We start from the raw sequence: 27,677 nt of genomic DNA on the forward strand, positions 1-27,677 counted from the left end.
AACTAGAACTTCACAGATTGTTATGAGTTAACGCACTAAAGCAAGCGCCAAGAGACTTTGTGTGTCTGAATTTGGCCGAAAGCCGCTGCGAAAAAGTATAAACAAGAAATTTTGAAGCCGCTTGCAAATACAAATTTATTTAGCACCTGTTGCATTTATTGAAACATTTTATCAAAAGAAGTTTCTTAGATTGGTACTTCTAAGTTTTTATAGCAAATAATACTAATATAATTTGCAAAAAATAACAGTATACAGGGTGTCCCATAACTCAACGATAATCCGAGACAGGATGAAAGGCCAAGTCATACCGGTTCTAGGAAAAATAAAAAAAAATTCCATATCACTTAGTTCAGCAATAATAGACACTTTTCAAAAAAGTTAAAATTCCACACCCTTGGTCGCATTTTCAAGTCCTGTGATCATCAATGTCACAATTTCGCTGTGTTTTTTTGAATTTCGTGATCTTCATTAAATATGCTATTAATCGTAAAACAAATTAATGCACAAAACATTGTTAATTTAATAAAAAAAGTTAAGTTTTAGTGAGTCATGGTTCACAAAAATATCGTTAGTTAACTTTGACGCTTCATATTGAAAAAAAAATGTACTACACTACCCTTGGCAAGTTATTTCAAAATTTGGCGCATTTCATCAAGATTTCAAAATGGTGCAACACTTGTCACTTCTCTTGCCATTAAAAATGTTATTTTTATTTGAACGACGAGTATCCTCGAAAATGGATCGAACGCAGTCGTACAATTGTATGGCCTCCTCGTTCCCGCGATCTAAATCCAGTAGATATTTTTTACTGGGAATGTATAAAATAAAAAGTCTATTCAAAATCAATACAAAATCTTTCAGAACTTCGCCAGAAAATTGACACAGCGTCAGAAGAAATAAATGCAAGGAATTTTGCTTGACTGGTGCAAAGATCTTTTGTACGCCGTTGCAGAGCCTGTATTCGTGCCAGAGGAAAGCAATTACTTTTAGTAAAGATGTAATTGAGTCAGTCCATAACCAATATTTAATGTAATAAACATACCTAATAGGTAATGATAATAAAAAAAAAAGAATGAACGAACCATCGTTCTTATTTAATTATTCTCCTTAAACTAAAGTAATTCCGAATTGTTTTCCTCTGGCACGAATACAGGCTCTGCAACGCCTTACAAAAGACCTTTGCACCAGTCAAGCAAAATTCCTTGCATTTATTACCTCTGACGCTGTGTCAATTTTCTGGCGAAGTTTTAATAGATTTTGTATTGATTTCGAATAGACTTTTTCTTTTACGCATTTCCAGTAAAAAATATCTACTGGATTTAGATCGCGGGAACGAGGACGCCATACAATTGTACCACTGCGTTCGATCCATTTTCGAGGATACTCGTCGTTGAAATAAGAATAACATTTTTAATGGCAAGAGAAGTGACAAGTGTTGCACCATTTTGAAATCTTGATGAAATGCGCCAACTTTTGAAATAACTTGCCAAGGGTAGTGTAGTACATTTTTTTTTCAATATGAAGCGTCAAAGTTACCTAACGATATTTATGTGAACCATGACTCACTAAAACTTAACTTTTTTTATTAAATTAACAATGTTTTGTGCATTAATTTGTTTTACGATTGATAGCATATTTAATGAAGATCACGAAATTCAAAAAAACACAGCGAAATTGTGACATTGGTGATCACAGGACTTGAAAATGCGACCAAGGGTGTGGAATTTCAACTTTTTTGAAAAGTGTCTATTATTGCTGAACTAAGTGATATGGAATTTTTATTTTATTTTTCCTAGAACCGGTATGACTTGGCCTTTCATCCTGTCTCGGATTATCGTTGAGTTTTGGGACACCCTGTATAACAAGATCACGAATTTAACTTTACAATGTAAATAGTTATTTGTGTAATATAAATAGAGTTTAATGCCAGCAGGTAACTCATTCAGTATTTTTTACTGACAGTCACGTAAAAGGAAGTATTTTTTCTTTAAAAAGCTTTGCAAGAAAAACTAACAATGCTATTTTTACAAGTTGTCTTTAATTGAACATTCATTCAGAGTTCAGAGTTTTATTTACTTGCTCTCAAACTTTTATTTAATTTCTGCCCCACTGCTGGGCACGGGCCTACTTCCGAATGGAGAAGAGATAATGCTTGCATCAACCACGCTGGCCTTATGTGGAATGAAGACTTAAGATTTCTTCCAGGACTCAGAAAAGCAAGGTTTTGTCACAATGTTATCCTTCATTAGAGCAAGTGCTAACATATTAAATTCAAAATATTGATATGTTGCCTTGGAGTCGAACACTGGACCAATTGCGTAAGAGACGAAAGCTTAGACCACACGACCACGCGACCACAAGTGTAAAAAAATTAACGCTACTAAAGAAAACGTTATACGGTCCAGCGCCATTTTAGCGCCCTTCCGAAATTAAGGTTAATTGACATTTCCAACGTTATTGATTTTAGAACTGTCTATTTGTTTGTTAAAATAACCGAATGTTGTATTAATAGTCATTGGGTACGGTTCTCACACATTAGTTTATAACACCGGACAAACGTCTTGTTATCAATCACTCGTAAAGATTCAATCTAATCTTGAAAGACGTTACGGGGTAATAAAATGGCGCTTTTTCACTTTAAACAGATGCAAATGTGATTTTGGATTTCGGACGATATTATTATTGGGATTGGTACTTTTGACGTTTGTTTCTTTATACATTGAATTATTTTAGGTAATTTGTTTGGGAGTCCCGTTGTGCTGTTTGGTATAAAGATGTTACTTCTGTTTTATTCAAATTTAAATCTTGCTAGATAATGTTTGCATTCGTATTGTTTAAAATTCAAGCGACGGGTGAGAAATACAAGGTAATCACTGGTTGAAGATTAAAAAAATAATTTGCTTGAGATAATATTAGAATTTTCTTTAGAGTAAGATCCCTAAATTATCTCTTTTTTTAACAATAAGAGCCCAATTTCATTCAAATAAAAACCTAAATCATCTCACTAATTATGTGGTTACAAAGATCAAATCAAATATATATTTCAAATACTGTATCATGTATCATCAAATCATCAAACTCAACAGCGTATCACAGCGTATCGACGAACAAATCGCTTCAATTTGATTGACAGTATCAATCATAATTGCGTCAATGATACCAAGATTGATCAATTGACGTAAAGATATTAGGAGCAATGTGATTCAATTGTATCGGTTTGCGACCTAGTATATTTCCAAATTGTATTTAGGTTACAATATTTCTAAAATATAAACGGATGAACCCCGTTTGCTGGCACAATTCAAGACCTATAAGCAATGGTTAAGGTGGTTGCCATACCGCTACCACTTATCGGGAGGTCGTGGGTTCGATTCCCATACAGGACAATTAATTGTGCAATCCACAAAATTTCTGTTTCGATTCTGATTGTATTTTGTGTCCGTTGTTTGTAAAAGTCCTCTTGCGATACAAGAGCAATTCTTAGTACGGAAGCTTTTTTTATGAAATAAAAATATCATAAAAAATAATTAACTAAAAACAAAAAATATTGTCAACCACTTAACGTGTGCCTATCACAAAACCGTGCTAAGTCAAAAACCGGAAAAAACGCGTCACATTTTTTGTCGAATTTCGGCACTACATTTTATACTAATCAATCAAACGAGACAGCAACAGCCGCCGTATTTTCGGTACAGATAACACAAAAGGGGACAACAGATAAGTAATTTATCGTTCGCTATCGTTCATTGTATACTTTCTTCGTGTTATCGTAATCAAATCAGTGCGTGTAAGATACCGGTAGGCGTGTGTGAAACGAAAAATTCCGCGCTACGACAAAACCCCACCACGGCCAAATTATTTTTAGTTGCGAAGAAAATTTTCATTGCGAGGTCGTTGTTTCGCCAGACAGACGATGTTTTGTCTCGCATGAATATAACGCTTATGAGGCGTTCGTTCACATAATTCGTCATTTTTATTTGTTATGTATGTACTTATTGTGTAAATTACTTCATATTGTCGTCTGCGGGTATTAAATGCCTGCTTAGTATGTCGCGCTGCATGCTTATTGAAAACAACGTTTTAAAATTATCTTAGCAAACCAACTTTCGGTTAAGAAAGAACTTGACTTAAGGAGTACCTATTTCTTCAGATTTGATAGTAAAAAGTAGCTTACATAGTAAAAATCTCTACCTGCAAAACCAAAGCGAATTTATATATTTATTTTCTTTTATGACACAATTTTATATTTGATTGTTATACTGAATTTTATGGGCATTGTCATATTGCAAAGTGCTTTTGTCTTTTTATTGCAGGATTATTACCATATAGATAAACCTTGTCATAACCCATGTTTTTCCGCAAAGACCTCCCGATTGGTTCCATTTCAAGTCGAAAAATGGTCTAAATCTGGACTAAAATGGAATCTGTCGCGTCTCTTATCGCATTCACCCACGTAATTCACACCTCGTTATATAGTACAACAACTTAGTAGAGAGTCTTGTATGCAAGAGTCTTGGCTGGTGGAGGTGTACAAAATTCGAAATGTAGAACATCAGTGACCCATAGGCACAGCTGGTGATCAAAATTTTGGCCAGGAGTTTTTTGCCAGCTCCTCTCATTGGCCCTACCTTCCGAACTGGTGGTAAATTCACTCTCTGTATCATTGACTATCAAAAGTGTCAGTGACCTAAATTAATAAATAAAAAATAAAAACGATCTGTTTGATCAAGCTACTTTGAAATACATCAAAATCAAATTCATCAAAAATAAAATAATAATAATAATCAAATTCTAATTCATCAAAATCAATGACTTTAGGTCAAATGTAGACACTTATGATAGTCGTTACAATTACTGAAACTACTACTATCTTTACATCTCTTACCCCCGGTTTCCGAGTACATTTAGGGATCTATTCAAAAGCGTTTTTATACATGAGTTCTAACGCTATTGAATAGATAAACTACCGCTAAATGTATCTCAGAAACCGGAGGTTAGCCCTCTACTGCATGAGCTCATAAATGGTATTGCACATTTTAATTATTTTCGTCGTAATATTTCTAAGCAAAGTATAACGTAACGATTAAAACCTACCTATATATAATACCATATATAATGGGCCCACATGCGGTAGAGAATTAATTATAATCTAGATAAATCGTGCATGCCCTCTTTACTAAGTTGTCAGACTATAATAGCACAGACAATGTCCAACAATACCGAGTTATATGTTATAATTTGCATAAAATGTATTTTGTGTGTGTGTGATCAATAAAATGTGGATTATGCAAATGTGTTAAGTGGTTGCAAATGTGTTAAAAATTAGTTTGGTTTTTTTTGCTGACTTTTTTATGTTATTAAAATTGATTGTGTCTAGAACTTGATCGGCTAGTGGCTCATTGGTTAGGATGGTCGCTTACTGTGCTAGAAGGTCGTCGGTTCGATTTCCATTCATCGATTTCATAAAGTGCACTGAGTATAGGCGTAAACCAAATAAACTTAATTTTCGATCCCGGTAGACTTTTTTAACGGCATAAATGGATCAAATCTATTCTAATAAATGTACTGTACAGATTTCTGTCTTTAGAATTATTACTCTACAACTTAACTTATTACTCGATATAATAAAAGTATAAAATTATACGAAAATTAAAATGAACACGTCGTCTACTTTGGTTTACTTGACATTTCGGCACAAGTTCTCAATATGCTTACTCGCATTTGTCTTCAAGTGGTATTTAATAATTATTATATTATGATTTACCGTCCGCAGATAATCATTGCTCAATGTATAACCTTCCTTAACTTTTGATTTCACTCATGCATTCATGACGGTACATTTCAAAACACTTGCACTTTTATTTAAAACTTAGTTCTTTAACTTTGGCATGCTAAAAAGTTAGGCAGAATATACATACGTAGATAAAATCACGCCTTGTTCCCATATAAAGGTAGGCAGAGACTAAAGAAATAAACAAATAGGAAGAATATTTTTTTAAAGAATGAAAAAGAAATAAATTTTTCACTCTCACTTTCAAACAAGTAGTCATTTTACATTTCAAACTTTAATATTTAAATTTCCGATAGAAATTATTAATGTCGTACAAAATTATTAAAAAAATACTCTATTTAGGAATCAAACTTAGCTTCACATGATTTCGCAGACGCGCACTTTACCACTTGGGCCACTGAACTTTTATTTTATAATAAAATGGGTCATGATCGTACTACAAAGCAATATATGTATTTCTTTAAAAATGTTTTAGCACTGAAAATATATTTGCTTAACTATTTCTAAGTCACAAATGTATATGTGATTCACAAGAATATTCCGATACACTACAGAACGAAAGTGAAATTTCAAAATTCTTCGGACTTAACTATATTTATTGCATATTTTGAAACTAGACAGAAATATTCGGCACATTTAAATAAGTTAACGCTATCGTTGCAATTAAGAATATTATACGATTTTTCCTCAATCCTACACACACTATCAGTAAGAGTAAAAATATTTTCTAAGAAACATATCTTAAATAAACTTCACAATACCTAGACCGGCTCGTAACGATACAAATATTCACAAAACCACATTTATCTATTCACTTTGCTCTAAGACGTGTAGTGAACTAGGTATTTCTAAAATAACATCTGCATTTAGCGCTAGATGATTATGTAGTTTAAGAGCTATGCGCCCACTATAAATACAAACAGTTTGATTTGTAACTAAGTTCGACGACGGGAGCACTCACAACTCACTTTCACTCACACTCATCAACTACTCCTAAATATGATTTTATGACTTATGCCAGTTTGCCCACGAGCCTACTGGAACATAAATCTTTTACTCTCCCAAATATAAAATTATGAACTTAAACTTTTATTGCCAAATATTTGGGTGAACGTGACGTCGTAAAATTTAAAAATTCACTTCACGAATATAATTATGAAATTGGTTAAAACAAACTCACCTGTTCAAATCTTAGTACACGACCGCCGACAGATGTTGCACATTAGAATTTTTGAACCAATAAACTGTTACACTTTTTGAATAACTTTTTCCTGAAACCGAAGTCACACTTTCGAAATACGTTCGTTCACACAAATGGATGTTTTTCAAAACCGCGTGAGTTTCCCAACGGCGTGTCACTTTCGTAGTTTCCGACCAGATCGTGTTCACTTGTGGTTATTGTAACTCTAACTCGAATAACTCAACACTCGTATTATTGGTGCAAATAGACATCACACAGGGAAGGTAATTGATACTAGTAATATTTCTCACCGACGTTTCTCTGCGAACGAAAATCACGCACGTTATTAACACATGGAACACTTAAATATACACTAACTAATACGACAATAAAATATCATAGAGTAATAAATACACCGACCACGTCACGCGACTGAATTTAAAAAAATAAACAAATTCAAAATAACCTGCACTGTCAATAAGAAAATTAAAAGAATCGATAAAAGACGTGATAAAAACGTTATAAGTCCACAAATGTTTACTCAAATAATTGGAGAGCCGCATGCAGCGTGAGGCGAAACTTACAGTGCGCCTCCGTGCCAAAAGAGATTTTGTCAAGCAATTAGCAGATAACTGTCGTCAGAAGGAACGAAAAAAAAGTTTTTTTTCGGTAAGAAACTGTTCGCCCCGAGCGTTTCGTAACAGGCGAACACAGAGCACAAGTGGTTACACTGAAATCGTCCCAAATCAGTGCTCACGGACACACGCCGCGTGGAAACAGACCACCTAGGCACTAAACACTAAATTTTCACCTGTGCGAAATGATAAAATCAACTTTTCCACGCGGTCCGGCCTTCGCTGCATTGTTATGCAATTGCAAAACGCTGAACCGGCTGCCAAATCGCGAAACTAAGGTTTTCGAACGCGCGAAGTTGTTCGGAAAAACGTTAACCGGAAAAATCCTAACCTCAAAGAGTGAAAGCCGCGGAAAGTTGTAGCGGTGTTAGTTTGAGGTTATTACTCTATGGTATTTTGTGTTTGCCGATCACATGTTGGTCAATTACCGGGTGCGATTTATCGTGAGCGTGTTCGGTTGCGCGCTCGGCCGAGTTCGCGGAGCGGCATTACGTGACCGGCCCGGGCGGTAACTCGCGCGATACTGACTCGGATTGAGGCGTCGCGCTCAACTGCTATCTGGACTCCGCCGACTCCGGCGACTCCGGTGACTCCGCGGCCCGATACACTTTACGTCTTCAAAAAAGCTCGACCTAACGTGCTAGCGGTACAGTCAGCAACGAAAACTGGTATACGACTGTACGCTCATAAAAACCGTGGAGCTCGTGTTTTGGCCATGTAGTATAATAATGGTACATGACAACACGTATAGTTCGGGGAACCGATGCATCATCAATGACAAACTTGTAATAAGTTTTTTCCTGAATAAAACATACTAATTTACTCTGAAGAACCAAGATTAATTAAACGAGCGTGCTATCTTAGAGTGCACTTAATAATATTTATCAGACAGCAACAAAATATATATTTACATAAAAATTGTTTTATTTCTTACCTACTTGATGCACCGGTCAATGGATGAAGCGATATTTTTATAATTTTTATCAATTAGCGGAATAATTTTATTTATTCATATCTAAGAATAATGACCACATTAAAATGTATTTGATACCACGGGTGTAAAATACGACTGACTCATTAACCTAAAGACCGAAGACTTTAATTATGAAGAGAAATAATAATTTAATTAAATTTATTTTAATTCAGGAGCTTCATTCATTTTTTTAAACTTAATATTATTCTATAATAATTGATACGATTACTTTTAAACTTTAACCCTTCAACAGTTGATAAACGATTAATTAATTTTCGGGCTACATATGAATCAGCTAAAATGTAGGTCGACAGATACTGACATTGAACTATATCCAGTGCGAGTTTTTACATTTAAATATTAATTGAATATAAAATGTAGAGATTACTACTTAAAGCGTAACAAAGTTACAACCAATATTTTCTGTATTGTAACAAATAAACAGACAATAAAAATACAATTTTATTTGAGCAAAACTCAAATATATTTTTTATATTTGGTCTACGTATGAATCGAACCCACGACAACCGCGTGCACGCGGCGTAGTAAGTAACCCGATTAACCACTACACCATCGTCGACAGCGTAAAAAAAATACTAATACTGATATTTTCTATAACACCACACTACTAACACCTGACAGAAGAAATATAAGAAAACCCACATTTTGACATTTATGCTAGTCCCATGTAATAAGGAGTGAGCATATTGATATACAACCGGGTACGTTACAAAATTTCGGACGAGTATGGAATTCAGAACATTCCAATAAAAATTGTAGAGACCCAAAATAAAAAAGATTCCAATAAAATTAAACACTAATGACGAGCTGACCCAGGAATTGAATCTCGTAATTATCAGTCACAAATCCTACTAATATTATAAATACGAAAGTTTGTGTGATTGTATGTATGGATTGTTACTCTTTCACGCAAATACTACTGAACCGATTAATGGAATTTAGTTAGACGTATATAGGTAGCTGAAGACCCAGAATAACACATAGGCTACTTTTAATCCCGGAGTTCCCGAGGGATCGGGCTTTACACGGGAAGGGTTTCCACGCGGGCGAAGTCGCGGGCGGCCTCTAGTATTAACATAACACATTTCAAAAGTTAAAAATGGGATAGGTAGATGTCTCGGGTCCCAGACATTGATAACGAATTTATCGGCGTGATGTTATTTCAGCAGGTGCCAAAGTAAACAGTAAAATGAGGGCAAGCGTGATCGTTTCGCACCTAACTGCAGATTAGTGCACGTTATGTGACGGTTTCCTGATAAAAATCTTACTTATACCGGTTTTTTTGAGGTACAGTCGAAAGCAGCAGTCAATAGCATTACTAATCATTTAAATAGGTAGTAATAACTTCATTTTTAGTTGATTAATAGCAATAATTAGGTTATGTTATGATACTTTCGTACAAAAAGTATGATCGAAAGCATGACAATGTGTTCACACGTTTTTGATTTTGACTGTACACAGTACACTGAAAACTTCGAAAGGATTTTTTACAGAAATAACTTATTTTTTACAAACTCCTGATTGCCTCTGATCTGGCTGGAAGTGTAAAAGACTGCTGATCTCAAAGTCTCGAGCTCGATTCCCGGGTCGGGCAAAGCGCTCTTCGGCTTTACCAATATCTCAATAGTATAAAAACTTTTATTACCGGTTTTGTTATCGTAGGCTTCCAAAGTTTTACGGACTTCTGCTTCCTTAGCGCCTTTAGATCATAGATTTACCAATTTAAAATTTATTTGTTATCATTTGTCTTTTAACCCATTGTTGTCTCCAGGAAAAACTTCAACTTCAGGACCCACTAGGGGGCGGTCTCACCCCGTTGGGTAGATGTAGGTATAAACAATAACAAATATTACAACACCCGGGCGTAACAAATATTTAGTATCGTAATTCACAGAAAGTTATTTCGGCGGAAAGCATTACTGGAGTCGACCCGCGACTTAAAAAATCCTTGGGTTAAAAATATTCTATACTTTACTACTAGGTTAAAAGTTCTACTTTTTTTTTGCTAGGATGTATAACAAATATACTAATATATGCGGGTCTTTCCCACGAGTCCTGAGTTAACGAGATTTTGTATTTATATAGTAGTAGGATAGCGGTTCAGCTCTCGTCCTCACTATTCTGGTAGGCAGACCTTATCATTGGTCTGAAGTAGGTTGTCTCTGCTACCGCCATCTGTGTTCTACAGTTCCATGGAAACTAGCTTCTACCTACGATTATGACCGCGTAAAAAAATCCCCATATAGAAAGCTTCATGGGTATTAAAATTAATCCATGTTTATAAACTGTGTCCCAAATTTAATTAAAATCCGTTCCGTAGTTTTAATGACACCATGTAACAAACATCCACCCAAACATTCGCATTTATAATATTGAGTGGGAACAAAAAACTAATTTTAACCTAGTAGTATCAAATGTATAGAATGTTGTCGAGTATTTTTAATGATGCTTTCCGCCTAAATGTTAAAAGGATCTTTTCCGCGTTGAGACTTTAAAATAACGATGCGTTATCTATTTCTTGCTCGACATTTCGGCCGACTCACGTTAGTCATCAGGAATCTACCAAGACCGATTTAAGCAACAGAGTTTTGTACTCCACTTCTTTATGATCAGAGCAGTCAGCATTTCAGCAACGTGGTTACCAAATTGCAGAACCAACAGGAGTGACGTTAGATTGATTCCCAAAATATCTTAATAAATAGATCCATTGTTTTGTTTTGATTTCCAATAAAGTTGTGATTAGACTATCGAAAATTAATAACAGTTAGGCCCTCAATCAAATTGAATATTAATATAAGGCGCGTATTTTGATTTTCATTTAGAAAGCAACCTGAACGAAGGCTCAGTGGACTCGGTGGACTGTTCTACCAATAAAGTGGTCCACGCGCCGTTGCGCTCTGCAAATCTTTCCAATTGGACCTAGAAATTGTTCATTGTGGTCTAGCGAAACTTACAGGCCTCCTATCTATACTAATCTATACTAATCTATACTAATATAATAAAGCTGAAGAGTTTGTTTGTTTGTTTGTTTGTTTGTTTGAACGCGATAATCTCAGGAACTACTGGTCCGATTTGAAAAATTCTTTCAGTGTTAGATAGCCCATTTATCGAGGAAGGCTATAGGCTATATAACACCACGCTACGGTCATTAGGAGCGGAGTAGCAACGAAAAATGTTACAAAAACGGGGAAATGTTTACCAATTCTCTTAGGTGACGCAAGCGAAGTTGCGCGGGTCAGCTAGTGTTTAATAAAACCGAAATTTCATCAAATACCTATTGAGGGTAATTATTTATGACCTTTTCCTATTCTATTTTCCTCACGTAGTAGGCAAAATCGGATAAGCATGCCTTATATTCTTGTACCATACTTCGACCGACTTCTATAACGAATAGAATTGTGATAAGAAGCCAACGAAATTTCGACGAATATTTATTCGTTTTCGTTGCTTATAGTAAGGCATTACCTAGATGTATTTTGAACAAAAGTTTAAACTCTAGTTTATTTTTGCTTGCTTTCTTAACCCGTGTGCAACTAAGTTTTCTTTCCAATCAAGTCCGCTAATCACCGCTGCCCGTTGCCAATTAAATTCTCAATAAATTAATCAATAGATAAGTATATCTTTTACTTAAAACAAGTTGTCTTAGAAAACTGGTGCTCTTGAAACATAACATTTCTCACTAATTACTAACATCCAATTTAGAACTTCAACGGGTGAAACTCTGCCTTCTATTTCTTTTATTAATGTTATTTTATCTTATATATAAAATTTCCATTTCACAACGTTAGTTACCGATATTTACCAAACTTTATATGCGTATTCAGTAGATCTGAGAATCGGCCAACATCTATTTTTCATACCCCTAAGTGGTAACGGTTACCCACCCCTAACATAAAAAAATCTTCAATATGTCAAAACAACGTTGCCGGGTCAGCTAGTTATTTGTATAAAATAACATAAATTGAATCAATAAAACCTCATTTAAATGTAAAAAGCTCCCTCCAACATCGCACAAATCTTCAATATAAACTAGAGAGTCTTATCTATATCAAATGTCTAAAATTAACTTTTCGTTCTAAAAATATGTATATCTTTGTTCTAATTTAAGATTCTGATTTTTAAACCAGTCGCTGTCCCACTGCTGAGCAATGGTCGTCTCAATACGGGATAGGCCATGAGTCCATCACGCTGGCCAATTAATGATAAAAAAGGTTTACGTTTTACAGCCACCTCCTCGTGTCCGTTTGTAATACCAATGCAAAAAGCGCTACGATTGAAATAATACTTGAGTTGTTTTTTATGAAAAATTAAGTAAATGTGTCACACAAATTTTCGATACAATATTTGTATGTGGAACACATAAAATTAAAGTAGATACTACCACTTCACCTCACTATGAACACTGAACAAGTGCAAACTACTATGTCTAAGCACTGCGTTCATCATTGGTAGATAAGCGATTCCTGCGCGGAGCTCTCGAGTTCGAATTCCGGGTCGGATATTTAGGTTTTCTATCACAATTTCCTTTATCGCCACTAGTGACTAAAGTCATAATCAAATAAAATCTTGTAGGTTTATTGAGGTACTTACCGAAAGTAAAGTGCGGAGAGTAGGAAACCTTTTGAAGGAGGGACTCTTGAATTTATAATAAAAATGTCAGGTACCGAATTATTGGATGTGACGAGTGCTGCCATCTTTTGTAGACTGAATTGAATACGAGATGTTAAAATTAGGTATGTGCTGACATCTCTTGGTCGAAAAGTAATTTAAGTTTCTGATATAGCGCCACCTAGTCTTTGCGTTAAAAATGAATTTTGAATGGTCATATTTTCAGAAATATTTTTGTTATCGAACGTAGATTTATTGAAATTGTCTTTATAATTATTTTTAGAAATAACCAAACGGAAAGAGGATATATAAGTAATTGACAAGTGATATCCTCGATTTGTTTATGGTATGATGTTGATTAATGTTGTGTGGCTAGCCGTAACTTCTTATTAATATTTGTACGACTTTTCACTGAACATTGTTTTTACATTGCTGTTACGATCCAAAGTTTGATTTAATGGTAATAGTTATGTGATGTTATGTTTCATATATTCTTTTAATAATTTATACAATTAAGGTTTTTATTATAATTTTAATATAGCCATACTGAATTAATGAATAAAAAAAAATATATATGTGTCTCAAAAACACTGCCCGCCAACCAACATCAAGCGTATTTATTATGAACCGATTTCAAATTTAGTGGTTGGCAACACGTTGACCTTACCATAAACAACTAAACATTTTTTTGCTAACTGCGGCAGAAAAAAACATGGCGGCAATGGCGGCTATTGGTCGGTTCCGAACATAACTTCAGTTCAGCGCTATTTGGTGAATTTTCGGTGCGGTAAATTATTGTAAGTACCAGTTTCGTTCCGCTCACATTGTAGGCTAATGTTCAGAAAAGTTTTAACGTGTAGTTTTGCTGTAGTGAACCGGTATTCATTTCAAAGTTGTGTTCGACGTCAGTTTGTTTGTCATTCAGCACCAGCTGCAATAATGAAGGTTGTATTTCTTACTAAGCTTTTCCCTTTTGGTTTCGGTATAACCTATAGTCTTACCGCCAGCAATATACCGTTACATTTGGTACTTACCTTAGTTTTCTAACTGTAGCTTTCTTTTCATCTATATTTTAATTCATAACATTTCATATGGCTAATAAACTTAACCTATTTTCAATTTTACCAGATCGGCACTCACGATGGTGTGTTCCACTGTGATGAGGTTCTCGCGTGCTATATGCTTAAAAGCTTACCGGAATACAAAGATGCGGAGATCGTTAGAACTCGGGACTCCGCCAAATTGAACGAATGTGACATAGTGGTGGACGTTGGCGCCGTATTTGACCACGACAAGAAGCGATATGACCATCATCAGAGGGAGTTTAATGAAACTCTTAGCTCTTTGAAGCCGGAGCTCGGTGAGAAGTACAAAATCAAGTGAGTAGACATTTTATACAAGTTCTTTTTATGGGCATATGGTTTTAATTTAGTCGGTCGCAGTATTACAGATTGTGTTAATGGAAGTACGCAATTCTGACATTGAGGTCTATTAATATGTTTATATTTAAATACAACCATAAAATTATGTGTTTTCCTCAACGTAAAGGGAAAGGTTCCAAAATGCCACTCTCTACAACCACTACAAATTTCCCATCTATTTACATTTGTTTAATTAAACATGTCATTGTATGGTGTTAATCTGCAATATAAACAAAAAAATATTTGTTATTGAATAACCCTTAAATGTTTTCTTGAAAATACCATTCTCATTCATATTATAAATTGTAATAACTTGTATCTGTTGTTATTCTTTGGTGCTTATAAATACTCTACTGTTACTGTCTTAGATAATATTTCCACTTAATATGAGCTGTCCTCTTAATTGTAACTTTTAAAAACGATATGAAAGGGTAGATATTGTGATAGACATTTAAACAAAATTATTTATTACTTACGCTAAAACAATGAAATATTCACTTCTTGTAGATTGAGTTCCGCTGGCCTCATTTACACTTACTATGGATTGGAAGTCATAAAACAACTTGAACCTAACACATCCACAATCAGCTCATCGGATCTTGACATTATCTTCAAGAAAGTCTATGAAAACTTTATTCAAGAGATAGATGCTATTGACAATGGAGTACCAATGTTTGCTGGAGAGCCAGTGTATAAAATCCGTACGAATTTAAGCAACCGAGTTGCTAGATTAAACCCTGATTGGAATACAAAGCAGACTCATGATATGGATGAAATATTTAAGAAAGCAATGGTGCTGGTCAGCGAAGAATTCTTATACACAGTCAATTACTTCGTTAATGTGTGGCTGCCAGCAAGAGTATACGTAAAGTCTTCGTTAGAAAGCAGGTTTAATATCCACAATTCTGGCCAGATTGTTGAGTTCACTGAACGGTTTCCGTGGAAAGAGCATCTCTTTGATTTAGAAGAGGAATTGGGTTTAGGACATGAGGTGAAATATGTTATTTTCAATGACAAACCAGATTCATGGAGAGTGCAAGCAGTTCCAGTCAATCCTACCAGTTTTGTTACAAGGTTAGTTTAATATTACAATATTTCACACTTTTTACACTAGTGTAATGACTTATATGTTGTATCAATATCATTAGTAAATCTATTTATTGAACCAAAAACCAGTTAAGGTGTTGATTACTCTCTAAACACTTTTATTATGAATAAGATTGGATACAAACTCAGCTCTTAAAATGCCATTGTGACATACTATAAAAGTCTTACTTAATAGATTAAATAGCCTCAGAAAAAATTGTTATTTATAGAAAAATTATTGCTTGTTTACAGAAAACCATTGAAAAAGGATTGGTGGGGTGTTCGTGATGAGATCTTAAGTGATACAGCTGGTATTAAAGGCTGTATCTTCTGCCATTCTACAGGTTTTATTGGCGGTAATAAAACACGGGATGGTGCCTTAGAAATGGCTATTGCTAGCTTACAAGCAGAATTGTAGTGAAAGACAAATAAACCATGATTATCAGGACACTGTTTATATATTTACAAAGATCACATTTCCAAGAATTTTTTTTTTTCCAACATCAGGTAATTTTATGCTGTTTAAATATTGATTTTTGTTTTTATCTTTTGTACTGTTAGATATAATTAGTTGATTAAAGTTATCTCATGATGGAAAAATTCTATAATACTTAGGTAAGTACTTCCACAGCCTAAATATGGTTATATTGAACAAATTAGCACATTATGCTTCTGATTAACTAACAGAATTTCCTGAATGGAGGATAATTTATAGCCCATAGTACTAACATGGTAAGTTGAAACAAAATATTTGGATAAATATGACGATAGCAGGTTTGAATTAAACCTGTGATCTTTTAATTTTTCCAGTGATTAATTACATGATATTTGTGGTGGTATTGCATTATTATTTTAGTCTTCATCTAAGTCAAGATTATCTTTAATTTCATACTTAAATATTTTACAGTAAATTGAATATTTAAGTATGAAACAAAACATTGGTCATACATAATATTGAGATTAGTTGTAATCATGTCATCTAGCAATTACAGTATTTATTTTGTTTTAGTAACTTTTTAGGTGTGTTGTAAAATGTCTTCCCTGAATATCGGTTTCTATCTTCGGATATTGCATATAAGTTGCTTATATACAGGGTGTGGCGTAAATATTGGGCAGTCGGGTGGTCGCCCGTCCGCCGGTAAAGCATTATCCATTATTTACGCCACACCCTGTATACATAGCCTGTACCAAACGAATTGACGTCGGCGAATCTTTACTACAAAAAAAAACCATACCGATCACTGTCTTTGAAATATAATCGCCTTCGTCGACATATGTAGGCGATTTTATTGTTACATCAAAACTCAACTATTTTGTGATGGCACTTGGTGATAATGCATCTGGCTAAGTGGCAGTTTACTCAAATTTGAAGTTAATTTGGTTCTTGTTTTCTTTCGTTTGGAGTTTCACCGTCGTCGTCTGTCTTCAGTGAACCATTGTGTGATGGCTTTGTTACAATGCAATTGTATGGGGAAAATGCAACCGGTTTGTTTGAAAAGAGAATTCAGAAAGTGATGTATTGGGTGGTTACTAACAGTGTTAATTTGGTTTTTCTTTTCTTTCGTTTAGTTTTTTTATTTATCATTGAATTTTGTGGTTGACTTTTGTCTTGTGAACAAAGTTCTAGAAGATGATTTGGAGTTTTTATTTCTGTTATTTGTGCTCTACTTGCAAAAGGAAGTAGTTGTCAATCGTTATTAATCAAATAATATTATTATAAACAAAGGAAATAAGACTTGTATTCACCACACAGATCTTATTTTCTTTTGATTTAAATGATAAAAAATGAACAAAATAAAAATATCAATGTATTAAAATTGGAGAGGAGCGCTGAAACATTGAAAATGTCATCCGTCTGTCGACGCGGGGACCTACGCTACGTAGGGCTTCATAAGTCTGCTCGACCTGATCGACGTACCCATCAAACTCAAAGTTTTGTGAATATATTTCTTGTCATACATTGGTTAGTGATGGAGGGGTCTCAGTTGATGCTTTGAAATCATATGTTAACGATTGAGGAACTGGCTTCTCTTTCGTTTCTTTCTTTATTTCGTTTCTTTATTATCTCTTCATGCGGTACTTTTTGCTGTGCGTCTTCGACTCTACTGGGCGTTTTTCAAACTCGCGGACTTCGTTCTATTCCGTTTCGAAGTTCTTTTTCTGTTGATATTCATACGCCCGATGCTGGCTTCGATTGCCTCCTCTCATTGACTCCCAGGCTGTCCACGCTGCATTGGTTGAGTTGAGTTTGACGTCCGTTTCTACGGGAATTCGACAGCCTATCGTGCTATAATTTGCAATATAAATTTATAAACGTATTAAAAACGAAACATGAAAATGTTATATAAATTCCCCAAGTTTGGGCAAATTTAGGAACGGAATTTATTTCAAAACCAATTTCAAAAACAAAAATTTCAAAAACAATTGTTAGGTGTGTTCTGCTTGAAGAATGGAACAAGACTAAACTTTATTCAATATTAGGTTTACAATGTCACTTAAGTATAACTAATGCTTAACGTATAATTATTATTGTACTTAAAGATAATGGCTTCCTGTGTCAAGTACCAGTAAGTTATGTGTAAGGGAATCTTATTGTCTAATTTTTTGATCGGGTTTTATTCACTTCAGCGCAGATTTCTGGTGCTGTTAAGCGTCTATTCCGCTTGCTGGTGACGACGATAAAATTATCCTCGCTAGAAGTAGTAGCTCTCGGCCTTCCTGACCGCGGACGATCTTGATTAGTGCCAGTCTCCTTGTATCGTGTTATTGCGTTATGAACACAAGTCTTCGACAACTTAAGTTGAGAGGCAATCTCACGTTCAGATTTGCCTTCGTTGTGTAAAACAACTATGACAGCACGAGTTTCACTGCTAATTTCGCGCACTTTTCCCATTTTAAGATGTCTTCACTGTCACAAGGATGAGCTCAGACTAAACGAGATAAAAAAAGATTAACTTCATGAAAACTCAGGTAATAAATATGTTTTAAAACGTTTAAATAATCCTCAATTCCAGTTAACAAGAAAAAAACGCAAAATATTCAAATCAATTATATAAATACTAGCTGACCCGCGCAACTTCGTTTGCGTCGCATAAGAGAGAATGGGTCAGAATTTTCCATGTTTTTGTAACACTTTTTACTGTTACCTACTCTGCTCCTATTGGTCGTAGCGTGATGATATAAAATATGCTTTTTTTTCACGAAAAATATTCTCAAAATTATTTATATCTCTTAGTATAACTAAGTCGCGCTAAGGCATATCCGCCATTATAACAGTTGCCATGGCAACGGAATTTTGTTGATACAATGTCATTATAATATTGATTTTTCGCGACTTCGTTGAATTTTCTGAATTTTCCCGGGAAATGCGTCATTTTCCCGGGGTAAAAAGTAGCCTATGTCCTTTCTCGGGTATCAAAATATCTCCATACCAAATTTCATGCAAATTGGTTCAGTAGTTTAGACGTGATTGAGTAGCAGACAGACAGACAGACAGACAGACAGAGTTACTTTCGCATTTATAATATTAGTATGGATTTGGTCGGCTCATAAAAAAATTACAATGATTTACCATTTGGTCGTTGCGCGGCGTTCATTGATGTTTTGAAACAATAGACCTTTCTAGGACGATAAGATAAAAATGTATAAAGAAAAGGTTCTTAGAAATTCTCTAATAACAATAGAATACACAGATGTTCAAATTAGGTATTTACCATATTATGTACTTACTTTTGAAATAATTTGTTGGTGACGAAGATTCTTACAAGTAGTCTCAAACTTTTGACCGGCAGTGTATGTATTTTACGAACGCCATCTCTTCATTTTTTGAAAAAAGAGTAGGGTGTCCAGCTTTTTCTTGTGTGCAGTTAATATTTCGACATTTTCTGCTTAATGTACTCTTTGGAATGTTGTATTTATTAGCCGCCTCTATTAATAATAATTTCTTCTATTGCATTTTGCAAATCTTCTTTGCAATAACTCAGGTAAGGTGAATGATTCTTACCGTTGCGTGAATTGGTAAACTTTTGTTGGTAGGTCCGCACCATAGTTAAGTTGATATCTGTAGCAAATAAATAAACATTATAAATAAAAAAAAATCCTATGTAATTCTGGCGCATTTTCCCATTAAATAAATACGCAGACTGCGTACCCGTTGGACCTCTAAGTTTGGACCTCACTGACTATCATGACCCTTTGGACCTCCTTGTGCCGTTTCGACCTTAAAACTTGGATTTTGCCTATACTTTAGTGCCCATTGGACCCCCTAATTAAACAACGTGTTCCGTTGGACCCATTTTTTTACATCTTCGTATGAAAAGCTAAAGTACAATCGTGCACAAAAGTGAGACACTTTATCAAAAATAAAACACGACGCAATAAATAAATCAATATGTTTATTCAAAGATATAAAAGCAACAACGTCAGCTTTATAGGTTCAGGGGTTTGGGCCCTGCGTTGGTGACTTAGTGAATGAGTCAGGACTTTGATTTTTATATGTATAGATAAAATCACCTATTCCAATTAGATCACGTATTTACCCGATTATAAATCTTTAAGTTGGTATATTCTTACAGGTTGTACCAGAAGGGTGTGGATAATTGTTAATATAAAATAATGTGTATTATAAGTAAAATAATGTATATAAATCACAGATCAAATATTAAAATCAGTTTTATCCTAAAGTTAACAGACTGAAGATATAAAAATAATAATTATTATATTATACATGGTTTAAGATCACAAATTCTAATTACAATTAAATAACAGTAATGCCATTACATGATCTTTATTTTTTTAAGCAATTAAAGTACCTATATTATTGAATACAAATCATATAAATGATTATAATCACAGTATATCATAGAATTTACTTACATTTTTGCAAGCAAAACCTAAATATGGCGGCTTATCTCAAAATATAAACGTTGTAGCCTGACATGTCAGTGTTACCTAATCTGACGACTCAATGTCGACCGTAATATTCATAATGTTGCAACATTTTTTTTAAAAATAAATTTGTAAATATAGGTAACTATACGAGGGACGGCTGAAAAGTTCTGAGCCTAGGGCATTATAAGTCTAGATAAAAATCTAAATAAATTTTATTTTTCAATATAGTCTCCTTGGACCTCTATACATTTCTCACATCGCTTGTAAAGGGCTTTAATCCCAGAAAAAAAGTAGTTCGCATCTTTAGTGTCAAAATGGTCATTTACAGCCGCTGTCATCTCTTCGTCGCTACCAAATCTTCGTCCCCGAAGGTCTTTTTTTTAAATTTTCTGTCAAATTTTTTTAAATCTTTTGTCTGGACTATAGGGGGGGTGATTCACTTCGTCGAAGCCAGTTTCTCGCAAAGCTAGCCTCGCAATCCGCGCGGTGTGAACCGGCGCATTGTCTTGCAAAAACAAAATTCCTTTGCTGAGTTTGCCTCTTCTTTTCTCAATAATTGTTTCGCGAATTTTTCTCAAAAGCCCAGCATAATATTCACCGTTCATTGTAGTTTTTTTCGGAAGGTAATCGATCAATAATATTCCTTCTGAATCCCAAAAAATTGTGGCCATGAGCTTTGAAGTCGATTTTTCCACTTTGAACTTCTTAGGCGGCTTTTCCCCCTTTTCTATCCACTGCATCGACTCCTGTTTCGACTCTGGATCGTATTGTCGTATCCACGTTTCATCAACGGTGACAATACGAGAGCAAATTTCTTCTAATTTGTCTTTACAGAGGTCCAAAAACTCCTGTGAAGTTTCAACTCGTCGCTGTTCGTCAAGTGGCGTAAGCATTTTCGGCACCCAACGCGCGCTGACTTTATTCATGTGCAAACGATTGTGCAAAATGTCTCCTATTCGTTCTTTACTAATGCTCAGCTCTTCTGCTATCTGCCACAATTTAATTCGACGATCTTCTAATACAATTTTTTTTACTTTTTCTATATTTTCATCGGTGACAGCGGTGTTTGGCCGTCCTGAGCGGCTGTCATCTTCCAGGGTCTCTCGACCTTGTTGGAATAGTCGTGTCCATCGTTTAACCGTGGCAGATGATGGTCCAGATTCTCCGTATACCGTAGACATCTCTTCAAAAATATCTTTTGCGGATTTTCCCTTCTTAACGAGGAACTTGATGACAGCACGATGCTCCAACTTCGTTAAATGCAGCGATGACTCAGACATGTTGATGTTAACGGTTCAATTACTCAGAGCGTAATGAAGCTAATTACCTGAAACTTTTCTTATATACTAATTAGATGTCACTCAAGTTGTGACCCAACTTAGGAGCTGCTAACACAATTACGAGTACCTTAGGCTCAGAACTTTTCAGCCGCCCCTCGTATATTCTACATGTTTCTAAATCACTGTTCAGTGTTATTATCGTTTATTTTGTTCGTAAATAAAAAATATTGTATATTTTAAGTAAAATAGAGTATATAAATCACAGATCAAATATTGAAATCAGTCTTATCCCAAAGTTCAGACAAAAGATATAAAAATAATAATAATAATGATTAACATGGTTTTAGATCACAAATTCTAATTACAATTAAATAACAATATTGCCATAAGGTGAGTTTACAAAAATAAATTGATCTGTGATTTAATGTTAAAAAAAAATAACATTAAATCACAGATCAATTTATAATCACAGTATGTCTTTAGAATTTACTTAGACTAAAGGACATTGACCATCTATGTATGGACGTTGGACCAAGTGTCGCCCAACATTGAAACATACTTAGTGCACAATGTACCTTAGATTAATACAAGTCCGTAACTCAGAGCGCTTCAAAATCTATCCGAGGAGTTTTGAGAAAAAAAATATTGAATGTAGAGGTCTTACATTAACAAAAAAATAATAACCAACAGCTTATTTTTAAAATAAAAGACGATATATTATAAACAAGGGGTTTATTGAAAAAAATAGGTTTACGGAGATGATGAACATAACAAAAATGATACCCTATGTTATAATACCTCATGTATGCACTAACATAATCAATCGTCATCATCATTGTCGTCTAAGATTATTCTATCTAAAAATAAAGCAGGGCGTCTCACAACGTCTTGGTGCCTAGCCCACCCCAAAAACCAAACTAGGCACATAACGTGGGCACAACTGCCGATTGTTCTTCGTCCAGTAAAACATGAGCAGCAATAATGTTCAATGGAACCAAGCCCATGATTGTTCTCATTGATTAAAATGTAACAATGGTACACTTTCGAAGATGTATGTCTGCTCTTTATGTGCGCTCGAATTAGTTGCACATTATTGGAGGGCATCGAAAAATCGGATAATTCATTAAGATGACCGTTATAGTTTTGAATAACGAATGAATCCGTGATGCGAATATGCTCGCTATAATAGCTAGGCGCAAGTTTGATTTGGTAGGTTCCTACTGCGAAAAGAGTCAATTCCTCCAGTGTTAACACAGGAAATGCAGTAATATTGTCCCTGCCTACCGAAATATTTGCGAAGTGGGCTCTGTTTCGGTTTAGCCTTCTTTCGTCAACATAATCAGCTAAGTGATTAGCAACATTCACCCGTTCTCTAGCTATATTGATGAATTCACGTGCATTGGCATTATATACTGAATCTCTTGGTTCGTGATATCAGCAGATTCTTGCAAGAATCGAATTCGTATAAGTAGGTCTACAGTACCGTGGTGATGAGGGTGTTGGATTTTGCCACAAAACATTTTTATTTTTACCATAAACTAACTGTAATGGTACCATAGAACTTTGAAATATGTTAGCATCTGAGTCCATTTCATTTTCAAACTTTTGTTTATATCGCACTTGCTGCGAACCATCACATCCCCATTTACAGATCAACTCCATCTGTTGTCGATCTTCGTCTTTGATTGCAGCCATCACCTCCTTTAAATGCATAATTAGTCTTGAAGCAGTATGATTCAGTAAGTCTTGTAAGTTAATTTCCGCACACGTTGCTGTTACTCTGTAAGATTCTTTAATAGGGTAACACTCGTTTTTTGCTTTCTGAAGAATCGAATAACACGGATAAAATTTCTTGTTGCTTGATCTAACAATCTCATACTGTGATCTTGTGAGGCCAGCTTCTACATACATAGACAGGGCGTCTAATGTGGACAACTGATGACAAGTTACTTGCTTAGATTTTTTTATAGCTGACCGGTATTTCTGACCTCTACTTGGGCTTTTAATTAAATCTTTTACGACATTCGACGCATCGATATTTCCTGAAGCACGTAGTTTCATATGAGTAGCATAGCTTAGCTTTTCAACCTCTTGTAACCGAAGCTCTTCTGTTTTTCGACGTTTCGATCTTTCACTTGATTCTGCGAACGTTTTTTTTGGGACGACCCGTACTTGTTTCTGTAATGAAATATTTCAATTTATTGTTCGAATCATAAAATTATTTGCTATTTACTTTTACTAGCAGAGTGCAGCAGTGTTACTGACTTTATGACATCATACAACAATAACAGACCAGCCGTTATCCGCACTCTTTTGTTCAGTAGCAGGTAGTTAATGAACAAAAGAGTATGGATGGCTGTTGGTAGAAACGATATGGGTAACTAACGGTAAATACCGCCAGACACTCTGCGCATAGCTAATACAAATAGAACTTTTCTTAAGTTTAATTTGTATTAAATTTAAGTAAAGTTTCTACTGGCACTTACCAGTGATTGGTAATTGTAATGATGTACTTCTATTGAGCCAATCCTTGTTATTACTTTCAAATACAACTTCCTTTTTATGTGCTGCTTGCCATCTAGTTTTGAATTGATGCTTTATCAAAGATAATTTTTGTTTCCAGGATTTCCGATCTTCACTTTTACAAAACTTATTGATTACAGTTTCTACCATTAAATCCAACTTTTTGTCAAAATTTGGTGCCTGTGATTCCTTTATGATCATATAAATATCCTTTCGAGACAAGAATTTGACACCAGATGTTCCTAGAAGCAAAAGAAAATAATGATATTTTATTTGAATTTTTTAAATAATTTCTTTTCCCACAAAAAAATCGATAAATAGCACATCCGCGGTATTCCACGGCTATTTTTGGATCGATCGTTTTATATAACGTACTGGCTACAATTTAATATCCAATTCATAGCATAGAAAAGTTTAGAAAGTAGTTAAAACTCTAAACATTATATTGAAATTCTCTAAAAAAAAAATTATATTTTGTAATTTATTGAAATTACTCAATTATAAATCAAATTCATATAAAAAATATTCAAAATGCAAGTACGTACCTGGCTCTGATAGATCCATCACAATTTTTATGCACACGGGCTTAAAATACGAAACAACAAGTATTACTAGAACACTATTAAAATAGAATATCAACAAATAACACGTACACTTCGCACTAATGGTAAATGCCGACTAACGCTAGCGCATGACGCGCGATTATATTAAAACAAAATGGCTGCCATTAAGTGCTGTAACTGTTAGGCTTTTTAGAGTAATACTTTGTTTTGTGTCATCGAACATTTCACAAAAATGATTTTTGGCCAGCTTTTGGACTCAAATACCCGTCCGTGGCGGCGTCAGCACAGTTAAAATAGATGAAAACGATAGTAAGGTTGGTAGTCTAGGTGACCCGTATAGGAATTCGCCACAATTTCAATAATTAAAAGAAATGTATTATTTTAATATAAAATTTAGATAAAATCGACTATAGTTTAAGAGATTTAGGTTAAATAAAAACAAATTGATGTGTTATTATATTTTAAATGTTTTTTTAATAAAAATGTTTTAAAATACCAACAAAATTAACAACCGCTGTTTTAAAGTTACAAAACTTGAACTTAACAAAATATAAACTTCTTAAATATTATTTAGTAAGGAACATGTATCAATCACATTAGTAATAAGGCTAATAATATTCTAAATCAGACTTACAAGTCAGTCATAATATTGCTTACATCTGCGCAATCTTTGCAGTATAACATTGCATGCTCACTGCAGATGTATTTGTTACAACCTCGACAAGTATTATTACTTTTTCTGTCTTTTTTGGCGGGACAGTCTTGGCACCTTTTTCTTACATTAGGTATCTTCGCAGGTGGCTCCTCATCAGGTTCTCCTAAAAACTCACGTATTCTTTTACGCATCATTCTTGGCAACTGAATGATGCCTTTACGATCGCGCAAATGCTCACGAACTAGGGTAAGGCCTAAATTCTTTAGGAATTTGCGACGCTTTGTCGCAGTGTTGTTATTTTTCTTATAACATATATAAGCATTTATTCCTGACATATTGAGTATGCCGTAAAAAATGGTCAGAGGCCATTTTTTTAAATTACGACTCACATAAGAAGAACAGAGCTCGTCAACAACATCGACACCGCCTTTTGTCACATTATAAAAAGTATTTATTTCAGGTTTCTTCTTATCGCCTGTAGATGTATCAATGGCAGCATCATGATGCAAGCTAGACATAAGTAGAACTACTTTGTTTTTTTTAGGTACATGCGATACGATGGTGACATCTTTTTGAAAGCCAAAAGTCGACGAATTTATTTGTTTACTCCTGGTTTTCGTAAACTCTTCGGGTATTTGTCGCTTTTTGACCATTAAATAAAAGAACTTAAAACAAGCCCTATATAATTATGTAGACTTGAAGTTGTTCCAGACGTTTTGAATACTTTTTTGCAATCCTTGCACTGAGCTTGCTGGCTATCGACGATCGCAGAAAATGCTGCCAAACGGACGATTTGTCCGAAGAACATCGGATGTATTCTTGAAAAATTGGTTTGTTTTTTTCATTCATCTTTAATATTTTTATCTGTAAACAATAACACACAATGCACCATTACCAAACAAGCCGAAAAAGCAGATAACGGACAAAGCTTATATTTGTTTAAATACTTTTACGCATTACTCGGTATAGTACGTACTGTACAGTTTTCTTATTTAAATGCAAAAAAAAAACAGAATTATGCCAGTTAATAGCAGTAGCGTTAACATTATCAGTAAATCAAAACATAATCAGTTGCTCGTTAAATTAAGTTGTCATAAACAGAACCAAGTGACAGCTGAGTTTTGTTAATAAATACAATAAGATACTAACCAATACTAAGATGACGTAGATATTTTCTTGTAGTGAAAATAATTAATAACATTTATCACTGAATAATCGTAGAATAACCTTAACTTCACCATCAAACAGATGATTAGGCGAGAACGTCAATGTAATGCAAAATGGCGGCCAGTTATTCAACTGCTATTGGTCCGTACAAATAGCCGCGAAATCGGATACACGCATATTTTTATCGACAGTTTTGTTTATGTTCGGATACAACAGTCTTTATAACACATAACATAATCAAGTATTCGTTTTATTCGAAATATTCGAATAGTCATTCCAAAATTATTCGAATAGTAAAATGGACGAATATCCGAATAAAACGGATATTCAGATATCCGAATTGCATGCCCTACATGTAATATGCTACAATTAGCGTTTTACTAAAAAAGTCAGTCGTTCCTATTACCCGACAAATGCGGCTAATGAGAGCCCATTTAACGCTCATACGGAAAATGTAATTACTCTTATAAAAAAAAAAACAAAACGTACGATGCATGAGATCTACTTATAACAATTATCAATATAATAAAACGCTTGGTAACACAAGTTAAAATGAAAACAAATTCAAAGTCTTATACCAGTCTCGTCTATGTTGTTAATTATTCGAGGCTCGAAGTTATGTTGCTCCATTAATTTCTCCAAGTTATTGAAAAAAAGCGTTATCTCACTCTTATTAAATCCAAGGATTCGGTTAATACGGATGGCTTCAGGCTTTCTAATACCCAAATCTTTATGACGCTGCAAAAACCCAGCCAGCCAATCTTTTCCTGCAGTTTGATTGACTTGGTTAAACCGTTTCTCAATGCCTAGTTGCTTAGCTACACTATAACATACTTTGCGAAACTGTTCTCTTGTCAAACCATAAAACTTGCTTGACATAGTCC

The 27,677-nt window shown here is 34.5% G+C and overlaps 3 protein-coding genes across 6 annotated transcripts in view; 1 reads left to right on the top strand and 2 right to left on the bottom strand.

Moving 5' to 3' along the window:
* bnl (fibroblast growth factor branchless) overlaps nucleotides 1–8,153 on the bottom strand; it is a 239,004-nt gene extending 230,851 nt beyond the window's left edge. For 2 of the 3 annotated variants that reach the window (XM_076128585.1, XM_076128583.1), the window contains exons 1-2: nucleotides 8,035–8,153; nucleotides 6,972–7,292 (exon numbers count right to left, since the gene is read on the bottom strand). The gene's annotated coding sequence lies outside the window, so the exon portion shown is untranslated. Of the gene's footprint in view, nucleotides 1–6,971; nucleotides 7,293–7,991 lie in introns of all 3 variants that reach the window. The other variant, XM_076128584.1, reaches the window with a different exon arrangement.
* Nucleotides 8,154–13,889: 5,736 nt separating this feature from the next.
* On the top strand, nucleotides 13,890–16,163 carry LOC142982304 (MYG1 exonuclease). 2 transcript variants are annotated; one of them, XM_076128732.1, is made up of 4 exons: nucleotides 13,890–14,005; nucleotides 14,337–14,587; nucleotides 15,137–15,703; nucleotides 15,968–16,163. In XM_076128732.1, exons 2-4 carry the CDS (start codon nucleotides 14,388–14,390, stop codon nucleotides 16,131–16,133), a joined length of 933 nt encoding a protein of 310 aa, XP_075984847.1. In that variant the 5' UTR covers nucleotides 13,890–14,005; nucleotides 14,337–14,387; the 3' UTR covers nucleotides 16,134–16,163. The 2 variants fall into 2 exon arrangements, with proteins under 2 accessions (XP_075984847.1, XP_075984846.1); XM_076128731.1 differs by lacking the exon at nucleotides 13,890–14,005 and adding an exon at nucleotides 14,012–14,153.
* A 1,722-nt stretch (nucleotides 16,164–17,885) lies between these two features.
* On the bottom strand, nucleotides 17,886–21,885 carry LOC142982374 (protein GVQW3-like). The gene is made up of 2 exons (XM_076128835.1): nucleotides 21,301–21,885; nucleotides 17,886–18,002 (listed from the first exon to the last, which is right to left on the bottom strand). The coding sequence occupies exons 1-2, from the start codon at nucleotides 21,883–21,885 to the stop codon at nucleotides 17,886–17,888; spliced, it is 702 nt and encodes a 233-aa protein (XP_075984950.1).
* Between the last annotated feature and the right edge of the window lie 5,792 nt (nucleotides 21,886–27,677).

This window comes from Anticarsia gemmatalis, chromosome 21 (genome assembly GCF_050436995.1).
Source record: "Anticarsia gemmatalis isolate Benzon Research Colony breed Stoneville strain chromosome 21, ilAntGemm2 primary, whole genome shotgun sequence".
NCBI classification, from domain to species: Eukaryota; Metazoa; Arthropoda; class Insecta; order Lepidoptera; family Erebidae; genus Anticarsia; species Anticarsia gemmatalis.

What these genes read in the sequence shown, in the direction of transcription:
- LOC142982304 (XM_076128731.1), top strand. Translation starts at nt 14,043, where the DNA reads ATGTTCAGAAAAGTTTTAACGTGTAGTTTTGCTGTAGTGAACCGGTAT. An exon ending in CACCAGCTGCAATAATGAAG is followed by an intron (nt 14,154 to 14,336) that starts GTTGTATTTCTT and finishes CAATTTTACCAG; the next exon opens with ATCGGCACTCACGATGGTGT. An exon ending in CCTACCAGTTTTGTTACAAG is followed by an intron (nt 15,704 to 15,967) that starts GTTAGTTTAATA and finishes GCTTGTTTACAG; the next exon opens with AAAACCATTGAAAAAGGATT.
- LOC142982374 (XM_076128835.1), bottom strand. Translation starts at nt 21,885, where the DNA reads ATGTCTGAGTCATCGCTGCATTTAACGAAGTTGGAGCATCGTGCTGTC. An exon ending in AGCCGCCTAAGAAGTTCAAA is followed by an intron (nt 18,003 to 21,300) that starts GTGGAAAAATCG and finishes TGCAAATTATAG; the next exon opens with CACGATAGGCTGTCGAATTC.